Source organism: Muscardinus avellanarius, assembly GCF_963383645.1.
Source record: "Muscardinus avellanarius genome assembly, chromosome: 3".
Classification (NCBI taxonomy): Eukaryota; Metazoa; Chordata; class Mammalia; order Rodentia; family Gliridae; genus Muscardinus; species Muscardinus avellanarius.
The window spans coordinates 159,539,134-159,558,073 of NC_137788.1; the positions used below are offsets into that span (position 1 = coordinate 159,539,134).

Below are 18,940 nucleotides of genomic sequence, written 5' to 3' on the forward strand. Positions count from 1 at the left end.
GCTTTCTGCTGCTATAACAAAACACTTGAGGCTGGGAGCTTTATCAAGAAAAAGGGTCCATTCTTCTCACCATCCTAGGGGTTTAAGGGCAAAGTGCCTGCACTGGCTCATCTCTGGTGAGGATCTCTTAGCAGATGAGGTCGCAATGGCAGAAACGCATGTGGGAGAAGGAGATCACAAAGCAAGAAGCCAGAGTGAGACTGGGATCCCAGGAGAACTACATTAAGCCCCTGCAGGCACACCCCCAGTGACTAATGACCTCCCAGGAGGCGCCACCTCTGAGAGGCTCTTCATCTTCCAATACCGCCACGCTGAGGCAGCTTGGGAACAGGAACCCCTGGGGGACAGAGCACATCCAAGCTACAGCAGGGCCCCTGGCTGCCATCAGGGCAGACCTGCCAACAGGGAGGGGAGTCGAGGCAAGAGAAAGAAACAAAGTCCCAGCCGTGCTGTTGCTGCTGTGCACATGACGGGCTTTTTGCATGAGCCCTGAAGTCCTTTTCTTTTCTTTTCTTTTCTTTTCTTTTCTTTTCTTTTCTTTTCTGTTTTTTTGTTCTGGTTTAGCTTGAGGAGACACAGAAAGGCTTGAGGAGCATACCTTCCCCATACACACACACCCAGCCCATCGTCTCCTCAGGCTCCGTCATGTTTATCCAGCTGTGGCGGGAACCACGCGGTTTCACGGTGATGGGACCAGCTGAGCTTTCACGGAGGAGAAAATGAGATAAGGGATATCACGTGCGTGGCACGGAGCCAGGTGTGTGGCTGGCGTCGCCTGGGTGCTTCTGGAACGGCGGAACGGCGAGCCTGTCTGGCAGCCTCGCACACCTGGACCCCCACGCCTGGTGGAGAAGTCTCCATCACCCCCCAGGGCGCCCCCACACCAGAGCCCCATGTCAAAAATCCAACTTAGGCAGAGGATGATAATGTTTTATGAAAAACCCCAAATCGACCAATAAGCCCGCTCTGAGCAGCTGGTACATATCCTGCCAGGAACTTCTCCCCTCAACAGCAGGATTCACTCCACAAGTATTTAAAATAGTAAGTTCATCTACTTCATCCAAACCTCGATTCGACAATAAAAAAATCTCAACTTTATAAAAACAACTTTTTAGTGCCTTCTAAAACTGAAAATACTACATCCCTGTTGTAGGAAAACCTCTGTCTTTTCCCTACAGACCCAAACAACTCACATACATCCCCCCAAAGAGGTAACGTGTGGTCTTGTCAAAAAGTTATTATAAGACAGGAGTGGTGGCGCACGCTTGTAATCCCAGCATTTGGGAGGCCGAGACAGGAGGATCGCGGTTTGCAGACAGCCTCTGCTACTTAGTGAGGCCCTTTGCAACTCAGTGAGACCCAGTTTCAAAATAAGGAATAAAAAAATAGGAGTGGGGGTGTGGTTTGGAGGTAGAATGCCCCTGGGTTCTATCCCCAGTACCACACACAAAAAAAGTTACTATAAAACATTTTATCTGACAGCCAGAAATGACGTGTGTTTGTCTGGAACCAAGGTGGCCAGCGGCCACCTGCCTCAGACAACTAGAAGAAGAAAGAAGAGAGCAGAAGAGGCCAGTTGTAAATCTCAGAGTCTCCCAAATGCAAACCTGTGACCGACTGCCACAGGTCGTGTGCCGGGAGACAACTCAGACCTTCCCAAGACAATGCCCAGTGGCGCTGCACTGGCGGTAATTCAAAAGAGTTGGGTTCTCCCTGAGACACAAACACTTTTTTTTTTTTTTTTTTTGCTATTGCTTAGTGCGTTCCCTTTTTAGGTAGTTAGTAGCAAATTCAAACTCTAAGTAACTGCTCTTTAATATAGTTGAAACTGGAAGATCTTCAAGAAGTCTGTATGTCAGTGCTGGAATCATGAAAAAAAGAAAATCCTGGGAAAGAAAACAGAATCCCAGAAGGAGGCATCCAGCTCTGCCAGGCTTCCCTTCCTGGAGACTTTCTCCACCAGCCCATCCAGAGCGCAGTCGCCTTGGGGAGTCTGAGCCGGTCATGGCTGGAGAGGCCGGCCCAGCCCAGGACGCACCTGGGGCGCACAGTAAGGAAAAGCAGCCGCCTTGCATTCACAGCCTCCTCGTTCCTGTGCTGGTTTCTTCCTACATCCCTGGGTCTCCAAATCCAGCACTTATCCAGCCCCTACTGCAAGCAGGCAGGCCGGCGTGGGGCGGCGGTGCGGGGGGCTGATTTTCACGACCCAGATGCCTCAAGAGAAGCCACGTGCTCAATCCCATCATCTTCACTGCACGGCTGTGTATTTGGAGCCTTAACTGGGGTGCGGGCCCCTGACTTCACTGTCTATATCTCAGCACCCTGTCCCGGCATGTTCTCCATCTCCTAAACCTATTCCCTCTGGCTTTCTGAGGTGTTTGAAGCCTTGAGGATCCAGGTGGACCAAGTATAAAGTTTCTTGTGACACAGGCCACCCCTCTCTGCAAAGCCCATGAAGCCCGGTGGTGTCACACGTGGCTCTGATCTCGCTTCCCGGGGAGCATCCTCTGGCCCCTTCACACCTCTCTCCTCCGCCACCCTCCAGAGCCCTGGGTCCTGCAGGCATCCCTAGGGGCCTGTGTGATTCCCTCACCAAGCCGCCTGCTTCCCATCCAATGCCAGCCACAGGGTGGGACACCCATCGTGAAGACTGCAGTGAGAACCTGAAGGCCGTTCTAGAAGCAGGTTCCGGGTGAGGTGTTGGGGAGAAAAAACCAGGAGGATTTGGGGCAAGAGGCCTGCTTGTAAGGGACAATCGGGCCCTTCAAGGGACACACAGACCCTCCTGTCACACCCCGCGGTAAGCTCCCCTCGGTGCTGGAAAACGCAGCACAGGGCAGGTTTTCAAACTCAGAGGCAAAGCAAGCAGGGTTGACAGAAACGGAGAAAGATTTTGGCCTCAGGGCGCCGCTCTGCTCTGCACCACCAGAAAGATGGACAGCCTCCTGGAAAGGAGACCTGCAGGCCCAGTGGACTGGGGACTCGGGGCACAGGAAACGCTGGGGGCGGGGCTTCCCACTATGGGCCCCAACTGGGGAGAGAAGGTGGAGCGGAATCCAGACTCCCCCAAAAGCCGAATTGCAAAAGCAACAGCTGGCCTTGGCGGTTTGAGGGTATCAGTCCATTTTCTGGGAGTAAGCTGTGTTCAATGTAAATATTGACATAAAGAACAGTTGGTTCCCAAGCGGAGGGTGGCGGCGCATGGCCTGGAATCCCGGGACTTGGGAGCCTGAGACAAGAGGATCCTAAGTTCAAGGTTCCTGTGTGGTAGGTAACTCAGCCAGACCTGGTCTCAAATTCAAAAACAAAGCAAGCTGGGGGTGGGGGTGACTCCCAGGTAGAATGCCCCTGGGTTTAACCCCCAGTACCAAAAAGAAGGGATGTCTTATTCCCTTTGGGGTCTAGCAGCACACACACCCCAGTTAATAAGCTCTGTCCAAAGCCCCTTTTCCCCTCCCCACACCCAAGGCACCTACAGGAGCACCAGAGCAGGAAGAAGCCCTGGGGCAGAGGGGGGGGGGCAGACCTGTGTCCCTCCACAGGTGGCCCCAGGTCCTGGCCACAGGGCTCCGGAAGCCGACCAGCGACGCCTGACTTTTCTGCTCCACTGGGCGGAAACACGCTGCCTTTATTGTGCTCTCCCCTCTGCTCCATTGCCCAGCTCCGTCCATACCCAGTGACAAGGAGTTTGATCTATGACTTGCTAATGGATCGAGAAAGGTCCAGGCTCCTTCAGCCCAGAGGCAGTTTGTGCAACCCCAGATCTGGCTCCAGCTTTGCGAATTCCCTGTGTGCTCTCCCACACACACAAGAAATCGCTTGTTGCTTGTAAAGGACGCTGTGCGAAATGAACCCGCTACATTTGCAGCTGGCCATCACCCAGCAGAACTGGCAGCAGCTGTCCCGATGAGACTTTCTGCTGGGCTTTCTCCATGAGAAATTAGGAGAAGGCCATGTACCCACAAAACTAGACTTCTTTGCAGAGGAAGGAAAAAAGAAAGAAAGAAAAAGTGCAACCTAACGCCATTTCTTAAAAAGACCAGAATGTCTGTTCCTTTCCCTTTTCTTCCAGTGGACTTTCTGGCCCTAGGCCTCCTGCCTGCCTGCAGGAGGGAAGCCCAGAGACACGGACACACCTTCGCTGGGTCCTACATTCTCTCCCTTGGAGGAACATGAATGCTGCTGATTCAAAAATCAGACGCTTCTGCAAGCAGTTGGCAGGGACCTTGTTCTCCACCCATGTCGCCCTCTGCAATCCCAAGCGGGCACCCCACTCCGCTGCCTGGTCAAGAGCTTTCTGAGGGCCCCAATCCCTCCTCCAAACTCAGGGCTGGCCCAGCTGCCAGAGCGTCTCTGAGCCACCTGGACGGCCCCAGCCAGCGTGTACTTTCAATAATAAACTGCATTCTTGATCCATCTGCAGCGCCAGGCAGATTTTCCTCTTTAAGGCTGGATGCCGTCTCTGCTTTGAGTTACTGAAGCGGGGCGGGCATGTGTTGCGTAAGAGTCCAGGGGACTTGGACACCTCTTGTCCAATTCCTCTGTTTAGTGGAATGACATGTGGGAAAAAGGGCTCAGACACACACAGGCACGCTCGCGCGCGCGCACGCGCGCACACGCACACACACACACACACACACACACACACACACACACACACACACATCGCATGATGAACCTTTCCTCTTGTCAATTCCCCGCACCCACTGTTGGAGTTTCAGCATTTCTTTGGTCAATTAGGTGACGGGAATGTTCAAAAGGAAGTCCCACGTGTTCATCCCATAGTGATATTTTCTGTGTCTACACAGAGAACGTGTTCAACAGATAAGTACAGAAACAATTTTTTTTTTCATTACTGGGGATGGAACCCAGGGGCATTCTACCTCCAAGCTACACCCCCAGCCCTATTTTTCATTCTTTATTTTGAAGCAGGGTCTCACTGAGTTGCAGAGGGCCTCACTAAGTAGCTGAGGTATCCATGAACTGTGATTTTGTCTCAGCCTCCCCAATGCAGGGATGACAAGCCTGCACCACCACGCCCAGCTCAAAAAGAAATTATTAAATATTGGTAATGTTCAGATTGGGTGGGAGAAATGTAATATTTACAAGTCGCTGAAGGTAGCCTCAAAGATGTCCTTGTCCTAATCCCCAGAACCTAAGACAATGTTAACTTAAGTGGTGCAAGGGGCTCTGCAGAGGTGCTCGGGGGTTTTAAGGTGCAAAGGTTATCCTGGGCCACCTGGTTGGGCCTGATGTGTCCTTCTGAGAGGAAGTCGAAGGAAGAGAATTGTCAGAATGATGGAGCATGGGAAAGACTCGTCGCAGGGTTTGAGGATAGACGAAGGGGCCACGAGCCAAGGAATGCAGGCAGCCTCTACAGGCTGGAAGCGGCCAGGAGATGGATTCTCCCTTGGAGCCTCCAGAAAGAACAAAGGTCTGCTGAGACTTTGGGCTTAGCCCAATGAAATGGATGTCAGACTTCCGCCCCCCAGGACTATAAGATAATACCTTTGTGTTGTTTTAGGCCACTATGTTCATGGACATTCGTTACAGCAGCCACTGAAAAATAATCCTTCAGCTTGACTCTCTAGCCAAGACAGCAAACACCAAAGAAAGATACACGAGATACTCAGAAGCGCTTTGGGATTCCTGGACACCAAGTGAGACAATTAGAGTGACTTTCCTGGAGAAGAGACGTCTGTGTTGGGCCTCCAAAAACAATAAAAAAGGATTTTTAAGAACAGTAAAGCATGGAACAAACAGGTCACTCCATGAGTCCAGAACTCCTCTAATACACCAACAACCCTGCCACCTAGGGTTCTGGAATATAAAAAGAAAAGGGAGCCTTCTGTACTTATGCTGGAAAAATTAGATGAAAGGTAACCAAAGCTGACCCCATATGCAATACCAATCTTAAAAAGGTTAATTTTTATAGGAAAAAAAAAACTGCAATCACAAAAAATTGTCCCAGAATACTGAAAACGAAGGAACGAATCCACAAAGCTAGTGTGATACTCATACTAAACCAAGAATGACTAGCTTGCATGCATGTATGAATACACACACACACACACACACACACACACACACACACACACACACATACACACAGAGAAAATTATAAAGTAACATATGAATATAGATTAAGAAAAAAACCTAAAGCCAGTCATGGTAACATGTGCTTGTAATCCCAGTACTTGGGAGGCTGAGACAGAAGGATTGCAGGTTTGAGGACAGCCTCAGCAAATAGTGAGATCCTGCTTCAAAAATAAAAATAAGCCGGGTGTGGTGGTGCACGCTTGTAATTCTTGCACTTGGGAGACTGAGACAGGAGGATCGCACAGGTTCAAGCCAGCCTCAGTTACTTAGTGATGCTTTCAGCAACTTAGTGAGACCCTGGTTCCAAATAAAATATTAAAAAATAGGTCTGGGAGTATAGCCTGAAGGTAGAAAGCCCCTGGGTTCCACCCCTAGTACCACTAAAAAATAAAATAAAATAAAATAGGACTGGGGTGTAGCTCAGAGGTAGAGTGCCCTTGGATTCAATCCTCAGTACCAAAAAAAAAAAAAAAAAAAAACCTAAGTAAAACATTAGCAAATAGAATGCAGTATCACTTTAAGAAAATAATACACCACAACCAAGTGGAATTTATTCCAGGAATTTGGGTTGGTATACTACTAGGAAACTATTAACATAATTAACATAATATACTATATTAATATCTCTAAGGAAGAAAATCAAAAGTTTATCTATGCAATGCTGTAAAAGTCGTTGGAAAATGCAATACCCATGTCAGGTCTTTAAAACTGCGTTCACACAGCCCAAATCTGGGAGAGTTTGAGTATCACAATAAATAAATATAAATAAGTACTGAAGGAATAAAGTAAGAATTAACAAGGCCACATAGGTATATGGAAAGGAAGGAAGGGAGGGAGGGAGGCAGGCTCTTCTTGGAGTGGAATAACTACTAAAAGTGTGACGTGGAGCTGGGCATGTTGGCACATACTTGTAATCTCAGTACTTGGGAGGCTGAGAAAGGAGGATTACAGGTTTAAGGACAGTCTCAGAAAGGTAGCTCAGAAACCTAGCAAGACTCTGTTTCAAAAATTAGAAATAACTTTTTTAAAAAGGGCTGGAGATACAGCGTGAAAGAATATCTCTGGGTTCAATCCCCAGTACCAAGAGGAAAAAAAATGTGCTGCAGAAGAAACCATGGGAATTAGAAAACACCCCAGCACATTCCCGGATCCTCCTGCTGGCTGCCCCCACGGCCCTCGAGGCCGGCCACCCACCCCGTCCACCTGGCTGTGGTGCGGCTCATGCCACAGGGCCCCTCCTTCAAGCCCATGACTCTCACCTTTCCTTTTGCAGGCTCTTTCTCCTATAATCCTACCTTTTGGATCTGGAACATTCTCCCAAATACTCATGTGTGTAATCCCAAGGTGTAACTGCTGGGAGGTAGAGTGTGTGTGTGTGTGTGTGTGTGTGTGTGTGTGTGTGTATTACTGAAGATAACCCAGGGGCATTCTACCTCTTAGCTACATCCTCAGCCCTATTTTATTTTGTTTTTGTTTGTTTGTTTTTGAGGTACTGGGGATGGAACTCAGGGGCATTCTACCTCCAAATGACACCCCCAGCTCTATTTTTTTATTCTTTATTTTGAAACAGGGTCTCCTTAAGTTGCAAAGGGCCTCGCTAAGTTGTTGAGGTAGGCCATCGGCTTGTGATGCTCCTGTCTCAGCCTCCCAAGTACTGAGATGACCAGCAGGCATCACCAAGCCTAACTAGGTGGTGACATTTTTCAGAGTGGGGAAGAGTGGGAGGTCTTTAGGTCATTGGGGGTGTGCCCTAAGAGAATTGTAGGACCCCAAGCCCCTCCTTACTCTCTTCATTCCTTGAGGTGAGTGGTTTTGCCCAGTTATGAGTTCCTGCCATGATGACTTGCCGCAGGTCCCAAAGCAACAGGGCCAATTGGTCATGGGTTAAAACTCCAAAACTGTGAGCCAAAATGAAGCCTTTCTAAGTTGTAGACCTTAGGTATTTGTTAGAGTAACAAAAGCTGACCACCACAGAAAAACTCTGAGGCCTTGAGTGCTTGTTCCTTTAGAACCCAGCCCCTGTTGCCAATAGCAACAGCCTTGACAGCAGCCCTGGTGCCCATAGCAACACTCTTAGCAATGACCTCTACTGGGCTTTCCGATGGATCCCATTGGGTTATCCTGTCTCCTCTCTCTCCTGCTTGTTGGGACCCCACCCATCCCCACACTAACCCTGGCATCCACATGCCCTCATCTCAGGCTCGGCTCTCAGTGAATCCGCTATGTGGCTCTTTTTCACAAAGCATTTGTTACTTTATGTTTTAATCATACTTTCCATTGATGAAAATACACTGACATTAGCTCATGTAACTCCCAACAACCTGGTAAGGTTAAAACAATCAAGAAAAATATTTCCCTTTTCTACACGTGAAGAAACACAGGAATAAGAGAAATGATCTGATCGATTTAGCACCTCCACATGCTGGGGAGTAGAGCCAGAGCCCCGGAGGAGCCACGGCCTGTCTGTCCGGCACTGTGTCCACCCCCAGGCCACACAGGTGGACAGCGGGCTGTGTCCATTTTACAGTAGACAGTTAAGATCCGAATCTGCACAGGCGAAGGCCTTAGGGAATAGGACAGCAGGAATAATGATTTTATAGAGTTTTTATAGAGTGATGTAACTGAGTTTTAACTTTATTCTTCCCAGAGAGTCATTAATAAACATCCTCCACCACCCAAATACCTCCAAAGAATATCCAAAAGATTCCTCGGTCATTTGTCTGAAAAAGAAGAAAAATGAGTTCAAGGGACTTAAATGAGCAGAGGGGGCGCCTAGAAACCAAATGAGAGAAGTAGAGGATTTCCTCAAGCTTGGAAGACGACATCAAATGCAGAAGTGATTACTGCTGAATACTGACCATGCAAAAGGCACCCGGGGGCTTCACTAGGAAGATCCTGAAGTCCAAGCACACCTACCCGGGGACTTTCCCAACCAACATTAGCCCTGCCTGCCCCCAGCACCAGGCAGCCATGGGATGAGGACATGGATTCCCAGCCTCAAAGGGGCAGATGGCCTATGGGACCTTCTGGCCTTCCAGGAAGGATTCTCGTCTAGTAATGTGCTGACATTGGCTGCAGATCACTCCAGAGAGCCCACAGGCTAACGTCAGAAATACCGCAGAGCCAGCCAGGTGTGGTGGTGCACGCTCGCAATCCCACTACGTGGGAGGCTGAGACAGAAGGAGCGCAGGTTCGTGGCCAGCCTCAGCTACTTGGTGAGGTCCTCTGCAACTTAGTGAGGCCCTGTTTCAAAATTAAGAATAAAAAAATAGGGCTGCAGGTATAGCTCAGAGGTAGAATGTCCCTGGGTTCCATCCCCAGTACTGAAAAAGAAAAAAAAAAAAAAAGAAGCACCACAGAACCACCGAAGGACAGAAAACCCAAAGGACACTGTGATGGGTACCTCCACTCCTCTGCTTAAAGGAACAAACTCAAGTCCCAGAGAATGCTTAAATCATCGAGTACTCTCCTCAGACCATGACCAGGAAGGAGACAATTCTGTTGCTCGACCTCAACAAAAAGAATGACATGACTGGGTCTGCAGCCTGAGTAGGTGTGAATGTGGTCCCCCCCCCACACCCCCTGCCCCGTGCTGTGGGGCAAAGGCCGCCTCTGAAAGGCCCCAGAGTGGGAGTTATCTTCTCAGAGGCGCCATTCCTGGCTGTGCTGCCTCAAACCTGAGCTCCCTAAAGAATCACAGACGGAAGGTGTGGCCTGGGGACGAGGGCAGGGGCTGACGCAGGAGCAGAAGCTGGACGCACTGTGCGCACAGCCCCCAGGGAGGGGAGGGCCACCTAGGCCAGGCCCACTCCTCCAGAGTCCCCATCACAAGGATGACACGCATGCCCTGGAGCCATTTAGTGGTGTCCTGAGGCTCTGACAGCTTGCCCTTCAGCAGTGACCAGAGAGCTGGAAGGACTGAAGTCCTGCTGTGAGTTCTACATTTACGAGGCCCCAGAGCCATTTGCATGACATGGGGAGACTTGTTTTAATGACCGAGGCGAGGGTTCAGGGTGTGTGTAGATGTTTAGATGACAAAATTATAGTACATTTCTTATACCTTTGAGTCTGAGAAATAACGTGGTTACAGTGAGGAATAAATTATTCATGAATAATTCAGAAACTATAGTCAGACAATGACAAAGATTTATAAACCCTACACAAGCCGGGTGTGGCGGTGTACACTTGTAATCTCAGAAGTTGGGAGGATGAGACAGGACGATCGCAGGTTCAAAGCCAGCCTCGGCAATTTAGCAAGGCTCTCGGCAACCTAGTGAGACCCTGTTTCCAAATAAGAAATAAAATAGGGCTGGGGTATAGCTTAGAGGTAGAATGCCTCTGGGTTCAATCCTTAGCACACACACACAAAAGAAATACTACACAAATTTTAACCTATATAAAAATATAAAAGACCCGTGGGCCTTCCAGGAAGAATCTTCGTCTAATGATGTGCCAACATCAGTTGCAGATCACTCCAGGTGGGCCACAGGCTCACATCAGAAATACCGCAGGGCCACACAAAATATAAAATATAGGTCTCCTCTCGCCTCTACCCCCCAAAATGTTCTAATATCTACTATGGTCTTCATGTTTGTGTACCCTCAAAAAAAAAAATCACCCATTGAAACCTAACCCCCAAAGGGATGGTGCCCCTAGAGAGGTGATGGGTCATGACGGTGGGATCCTTACAAGCGAGGCCAGTGCCCTTTTGGCTCAGCTTAGCTTCTTGTCCCTTCCCTCCTGTGAGAACACAGCAAGGAAACTTCAGTTATGAGGAGCAGGCCCTCACTAGACACCAAATCTGCTGGTACCCTGTTCTCAGCCTCTAGGACTGCAAGGAATAAGTCTGTTTATCAGCTACCTGTTTTATAACATGTTCTTATAGTACCCCAAAGAGCTAAGATGATAATTAGAAGTCGAGAGGGAAATCTCCAAGTTCCAGAAAGGCAGAAGAATTTCATACCTAGAACAACTCACGAGTGATCTGCAGCCTCAGTAATTCAGCAGCTCATCGGCCCAAACACCAGCCAAGAAGGTGAGGGGCTCTTATTATCCAACCATGTGGAGATGTCAGGGAAAAGACAGTAAGTAGAGTCAGTGCTATGGTATACGTCTATAACCCAGGACTTGAAAGGCTGAGACAGGAGGGTCACAGGTTCAAGGACAGCCTCACCAACTTAGCAAGGCCCTCCGCAACTTAGCCTGTTTCAAAATAAGATAGGGCTGAGAGTATAGCTTGGAGGTAGAACACCCAGGGGTTCAATCTCCAGAACCACAATAAATAAACAAACAAATAAACAAACAGACAGACAATAAGTAGAAGGATCGGCAACTCCAAGAAACTCTGAAGGTAAAAATCAGCCCCCAAAAGAAGACTTTAAATAATTATACTAAAAAATTGTGGTGATAAAGGAAAGATGAACCATACTGAATAAACCATACACCATGGAAAACAAGGATCAGAAAAGAATCAAATAAAATGTCCAGAAGTATAAAACAGAATTGCTAAGATTAAAAACCTCATAGATGGATAAGTGGAGATCAGAGCCAGCTTGAGAGGAACGTGGTGAAAGGGGACCACTGAGGAGGACTTCCCCAGGGGGACTGCCAAGGAGGACTTCCTCAGGGGGACCGCCGAGAAGGACTTCTCCAGGGGGACCACCGAGGAGGACTTCTCCAGGGGGACCACTGAGGAGGACTTCTCCAGAACACAGGATATAGAGATCAGGAGACCTGAACATGAAAAGTGACAAACCAGGAAGGAACAGACAGTCAGGGCCACAGGGACAGAGTAGGGTCCCAGGAAGGCAGGAAGTGGGTAGCGGGGGCCGCGCTCAGCGAGGTGGAGGCCCAGGAGTTCTCAGAGCCGGCAAAACCACGAATCCTCACATCTAAAATCAGGAGAGCCAAAGAGGATAAACGTGGGGAATCTGCCAGCGAGAGACCTTAGAACGTCAACACAATGCCTCTTAAAACCCACAGAGAGAAAAGATTTACTCAGAATCTACACTCAAATGGAACAGAAGACCTCTTGTAAAACCAGAAATCAGAACATAGAATAATGCCAGAACACGGATAATATATAACCTGGAATCCAGTTAAACCATCGTGAAGAGCAAGAGTAACATAAATAGTGTGGACAAAGCAAAGATAATAATTTACTCAGAAACCCTCATTAAAATGTTTTCCTGCGGACAGAAGTCAACCCAGAGAAGCAGGCTGCAAGAAACCAAATTAAACAGAGAAGTTGGTAAATAACATAAGTAAGTTTAAATAATTCTAACTAAAAAATGACAACTAATTGAAGAGACAAAAACAAACATAAATGCGTTGATAGATGAAAATAACGTGGAAAATAAACCATTTGGAGGTGCTTAAGAGATCAGTGTTTTGGGATTTTTTTTGTTTGTTTGTTTTTGGTGGTACTGGGGTTCCTGGAAACCCTTCTACTTCCGGGCTATACTCCCAGACCTATTTTTGTACTTTTTTTATTTGGAAACAGGGTCTCTTAAGCCAGCGAGGCTGGCTTCAAACCTACATGATCCTCCTGTCTCCGCCTCCCAAGCACGGGGATTACAAGCATGCGCCACCATGCCTGGTAAGAGATCAGTGTTTTTGAGAGAGCTTGTATTTGAGAGCTCCGGGATGCCTTTAGTCTTCCTTAAGACAAATATATGTGTGTAGGGGTGTGTGTGTGTGTGTGTGTGTGTGTGTGTGTGGTGTGTGTGTGAGTGTGTGTGTGTTTAAAGGTAATAATAATAAAATAGGTTGTGGAACTCCCCTACCAGTAAGAGAAGAGAGGAAATAAGGAAAAGCTAATTGGAAGAAAGAAAGAAAGAAAGAAAGAAAGAAAGAAAGAAAGAAAGAAAGAAAGAAAGAAAGGGACACCCTCAGCTACTTAGGCCCTTTGCAACTCAGTGAGACCTCGTTTCAAAATAAAGAATAAAAAATAGGGTTGGAGTGTAGCTCAGAGGTAGAATGCCCCTGGGTTCCATCTCCAGTACCACAAAAAAATAAATTAAAAGGGCTGGAGGTATAATTCAGTGGTAGAGCACTGAACAAAATCTACATTTTCATGCCAAGTTCCAACCTGGAGTTTTATTTTATGAATCAGTTTATAAATTTCTAAAAATAAGGAGCTAAAAAGAAACAAGGATCAGCCTGTTCTACCAAGAACCCGACTAAAGTCTTCTAGAAATGCAAGCTCAGCAGTGACCAGGAGAAGGAAGAGTTCCTTCCAGGTAATCTTTGGGTGTGGTTCCTCCTAGCCCCCAGCCCTGCCCAGACAGAAGACACTAGACAAAGTGACAGCTTACCTAATTTCACCTTGGAGGTAAATCAATCCAGTATGGAGGAAGAAGAGCTGCCAGCGACCAGGTCCAAGGTCAGGGTGATACAAGGTCAGTAACAGGTCACAGTGAAACCAGACCCGAAGGTGTTCAGCCAGAGAACATGTTCCCATGGGAAATCTTGGACTAATCTCATTAATCTTTCAAGGAACCTTTAAGAATATAAACTCAACCTCTGAAAGTTAATCCACACTAGATAGCGACTGACCGCTCATTAGCTGAGTCCATTAAAAGGCCCAGTGTCTTTCTCAGTATGGCAACGAGGTTTACTATTTCACACACAGCAGAAAAGGCCAGACGCAACATACAAACTTCTCCTCGGTGTCTATGTTACTATTGACGACAGAGCCTTAATTACACACAGGGCTCCCGGCACCTCAGAACAAGCGGATGTGAGATTTGGGAAGGGAAAGGTTGCTTTTGAAGCAAATTCAGAAGTGTCTGTCTCTAGGCTTGCACGGCGGCTCTTGGTTCCTCTAGGACCCACCCCTCCCCACCAGAAACGCGCCTCAAAGACCACGCCGAGGTGCAAAACTGCAGACACACACACTATTTGTCATTTTGTCAGCAACTCCTGATGTCCCTCCCCTAGAGAGGATGGACGCGGTCATTAGACAAGCATTCCATGATCTCACCCGCAAAAGCACGCTGGGTTTCTGACTATGGACGGGGGGTTGATGAGAACTGGCTTGACTGGAGGAAGAGGGGATAAATTGGATTTATTTTCTCTTGGTTTCATCGTGCGACCCTATTTGAAAGTTCTAACCAGATAAAATCCACTTCCGTGGCCCACAGGCACTATTACTCCTGCTTTTCCTTCTTTCTTCCTTCTTTTTCATTTTCTTTATTTTTATATATGTTTATGCTTCTTTATTTTCATATATATACACACATACATCTACATATGTATGGCCCTGAGGATTGAACCCAGGAGCACTGTACCTCTAAGCTACACCACCCACCCTTTTTATTCTTTTATTTGGAAGCAGGGTCTCACTAAGTTGCTGAGGCTGGCCTTGAACCTGCGATCATCCTGACTCAGCCTCCCAAGCACTGAGATTCTAGGTGTGCACCACCATGGTTGGCTTTGCCTGGTGGGTTTCAACAGCCTCCAAACATTAGAATCCTCTGGGGAACTTCTACCTTGCCAGGAGCCCACACTGTTCCCCACGCCTATTCAAGGGGCTGAAGGGGGAGACCAGGAACAAGTGGCTGTCATTCCACAGGGGCGGGGACATACAGCAGGGCTGAGAACCCTGGCTGCAGTGAAATCCCTCTGCCTCTGAGTCACAAGCTCAGGTCCACTGCAAAAGCACGCCAAGACTTATGCCAAGCCTTAAGAGTGCCTAACAGTTGTTTACAGAGGATCGACGTAAGAACCACTGCTTCATACATGCCCCCCAATGCTACTTAGTGAGCCAGGGCTGAGGACACTGTATTCCAGAAACGAGTGAGTTCTAACCAGGGCCACAGGACGAGGGTGTTCTGCACTAACCCGCAGCTCAATAACAAGGAAATAGAGATTTTTCAGGTCTCGACTTGCTCCCGATATATAAAATTAAGGCGATGCACGAAAGAGATCCTGGGTTCCTTGCAGAAAAAGATCAACTTTTTCAAAAGAGCTGCTACAAGAGCCGGGCTGGTGGCCCATGCTTGTAATCCCAGCATTCTGAGACCGGAGGATAGCGGTCGCGGACAGCCTCAGATACTTAATGAGGCCCTCTGCAATTTAGTGAGACCCTGTTTCGAAATAAAGAATAAAAAATAGGGCAGGGGGTGTAGCTTGGAGATCGAATGCCCCTGGGTTCCATCCCCAGGCCCAAATAAATAAATAAAAATAAATAAAAAGACAAAAAAAAAAATAGGGCTGGGGGTGTAGGTTGGAGGTACAATGCCCCTGGGTTCCATCTCCAGTATCATAAATAAATAAATAAATAAATAAATAAATAAACAAACAAACAAACAAACTAAAAAATAGGGCTGGGGTATAACTCAGAGGTACAATGCGCCTGGGTTCCATCCCAGTACTGCAAAACACACACACACACACACACACACACACACCCCAAAAAACAAAGGGCTGCTACACATAAAATAGAAAACAAACACACAGAAAAAAGGGAAGTAGCCTCAGGGTAACACATAGCACTGCATAAGAAATCTGCAGCCAAAGACAGACACGTACACAGCACTGTTCCTGGAGAGTATATCGCCTAGTGACGCCCAGCCATCTCAGCGCGCGTGCGCAGTGTGGACCGAGCCCGCCCAGTGACTCAGAACCAGAACGTGCCCTCTAGCCTTTATTAAGTGACACGTGGCTGTAGGGGGAAGGCAAGTTCTCACCCGTGATTATGGCACATCTGGGGACACACCGAGGATGCCAGCTGCGCGTGTGCCGTGTCCGCCACGCTGTCGCGGGGACTCACCTGTCAGCACCTTGCAGAATCGCCTGGGTCCCTGGGCCTCCGCGGGCGGGCTGGGCGTCGGGGGCCATTTGCGCCTGATCAGATGCTCGCGTCCGCTGAACGGACCCCCAGAATTGTTGAGGGGCTGGATTAGCACCTGCTCCTGCCCCAGCTGGATGAGGCCAACCTGCCAGAAAGAGAGAAAAACAGGTCACGTGCCTGTGCGCGCATGGAGGCACCAGCAGCCTGGCCTGGTTTTCCATGTCTGGGCTTTTTATTTTTTTTTAATTTCTAAGATTTACCTGAGCCCTAGAGTGAGCCTCTACTTAAAAACATCCCACTGGATGGTTGTGTTTGGGGTGAGGGTTGGGGAGCTGGAGTAAGGGGGGGTACAAACACTCATTTTCCAAGTCACCTTTTTTAGAGAAGATGGTTTTGTTTATTATCAACTTTCAAAACCTTCAGATTAAGAAAAATGAATGTTTAAAGCCATTCTACTATGAGTCTATTTGGGGAGACAACCTCAAATTGTTAGAAATACAAGTTATATCCCCAGTGGGGAATGCCCGCCCCTGGGCATTCTTAGACTTAAATACAGAAACAACAAAGTTGGCCAAATTTATAGTGTCAATTGTTTTGTGATGGGAATCTGCACATTTTTTCCTCAGAACTTGTAATAATTAAGAGAACATCAGAATAAACTAATGGATTCAATTTGTGATTCTAACTTAGTGTACTGTTGACTTAGACTTGTGATTAAGTCTTGTTACGTTTATAAGCAGTATTAGAACATGTAAAAGACCTTAAGACCTTCCCGTGTTTATAAGATAAAGTTATTAGGTCTATAAAAAATGCCTAAGTACTTGTGAATCTTTTTTTTTTAAATCAGATGCCTAAGAACTCAAAACTAACCCAGGTGTGATGGTGCATGCCTGTAATACTAGTACTTGGGAGGCTGAGACAGGAGAATAGCCAGTTTGAAGCCAACCTCAACAATTTAGCAAGATGTTTCAAAATAAAATAGGTCTGGGAGTGTGGCTCAGAGGTAGCATGCCCCAGTTCAATCCCCAGGAAAGAAGAAAGAAAGAAAGAAAGAAAGAAGGAAAGAAAGAAAGAAAGAAAGAAAGAAAGAAAGAAAGAAAGGAGGGAAGAGAGAGAAAGAAAGAAAGAAAGAAAAAATATCTTTAATTTCTTAAAACTTTTTTTTTTTTTTTTTTTTGGTGGTACTGGGGTTCCTGGAAACCCTTCTACCTCTGGGCTACACTCCCAGATCTATTTTATACGTTTTTATTTGGAAACAGGGTCTCTCACGCCAGTGCGGCTGGCTTTGAACCTGCGCAATCCTCCAGTCTCTGCCTCCCAAGCACAGGGATTACAAGCGTGTGCCACCACTCCCAGCTCTCAAAACTTTTTAATTATTTAAAAGTTGTAAATTGCCGTGGGGGCCCACGCCACCTAGCATCCGGGAGGCTGAAACGGGAGGATCGCAGTTCGTGGCCAGCCTCAGCTACTTAGTGAGGCCCTCTGCAACTTAGTAAAACCCTGTTTCAAAATAAAGAATAAAAAAATAAGGCAGGGGATGTAGCTCGGAAGTCGAATGCTCCTGGGTTCCGTCCCCAGACCTACAAAAGCAATAAAAAATAAAAAAGTGGTAAATTGCCAAATTTGTAAATGAGGTCAAATATATTTCAAAGAACCCTTTAAAAGTGATTGCAAAGACTTGCTAGACTTGTAAATTTTAAAATTAAGATAATTTTTTTTTAGAATCGCTATTATATTTTTTATTTTGAAACAAGTTTTCTCTCGGTTGCTAAGACTCTTACTACATTGCTGGGGCTGGTCTCAAAGCTGCGATCCTTTTGTCTCAGCCTCCTAAGTACAGAGATTACAGGAAGGTGCCACTACGCTCAGCTTAGGATTCTCAATTTGTCACTTTAACAGAGTGAATATTAATTCTGGGGTTTTTTGTGGTTTTTTGGTGGTACTGGGGTTCCTGGAAGCCCTTCCACCTCCGGGCTACACTCCCAGACCTATTTTTACATTTTTATTTGGACACAGGGTCTCCTAAGCCAGCGCGTAAGGCTGGCTCCGAACCTGCGCGATCCTCCTGTCTCTGCCTCCCAAGCGCGGGGATGACAAGCGTGTGCCACCACGCCCGGCAGAGTGAATATTAATTCTAAGAAAAAATACGGTGCAGAAAACTTGGCCCTCCGTTGCAATGAATACTGATGGCATTTAAACAATTTGCCCGCCCAGTCCTGACACCTGCTGCAAGCTCCCCTTCTTCTGTGGAATCCACAAAGCAAAGCAAACTTTCCAGGAGCACCTGGTTTGTACACTGGTCTGTGCAATGTGCCCTGTCCTAGGCGACACCCCTACTCTTGGCTAGATGGACTCAGGAGAGTGGGCCGATCAGTCTTAGGGGGTCATGGACATCTTTTTTCTTCTTTTCCATCATTTGTTTTTAAAAGCCATGACATGCTCAGCCAATGATTCTCAAACCCTGGCATGTAGCAAAATCACCAGGAAGTCTCTGGTGGGAATCAATGACGTGCATTTCTACCAAGTCTGCAGATGATTCGTGTTGCTGAAGTAGGAACCATGCTTTGAGAGGCACTAGAATTCCTCCAGCCAGGTGAGGTGGACTGCCTGCCTCGCCATTCTAAAACGGTACACCATCACCAAGAGCCCCTTGGAAAGTAAATAGATCAGCTTAAAAGGTCGCCTCCAACCTTTGGTCCCCAAGATACCGGGTGCGACCACGCATACTGCTCTAAGTGGATTTCAAGGTTTCCGCTTCATTAGAACTTTTGCCAAGAACAACTCACAGATTTTACTGCCCAAATAAAACTGTCTCTAAATGGCACCGCGTGATGCGTAGGAGAGCCGGGCTTCCTTCCCTCTCCTTTGAAGTGAAAAGTTGAGCTTTTTTGCTGGGATACTTTGGAGAGGTTGGAGAAGTGGAGGCAGAGAGAGGCCTGTGGTGGGACCTGCAGACCTCCGTCACAGCTGTGCATAAAGATTGAAAATGCAGAACACTCAGGAAGCATTGGCCGAACCTTCTAGGGTCGATAAAGTGGGCTTATG

The 18,940-nt window shown here is 47.4% G+C and overlaps 1 protein-coding gene across 2 annotated transcripts in view; it reads right to left on the bottom strand.

The window, feature by feature from the left end:
- Positions 1 to 18,940, bottom strand: part of ADAMTS17 (ADAM metallopeptidase with thrombospondin type 1 motif 17) — a gene marked incomplete at both ends in the record, with an annotated part of 311,118 nt that overhangs the window by 281,491 nt on the left and 10,687 nt on the right. For both annotated transcript variants that reach the window (XM_080692601.1, XM_080692600.1), the window contains one exon: positions 15,875 to 16,040. In XM_080692601.1, the coding sequence (XP_080548727.1) occupies positions 15,875 to 16,040 (166 nt within the window). The remainder of the gene's footprint in view (positions 1 to 15,874; positions 16,041 to 18,940) is intronic.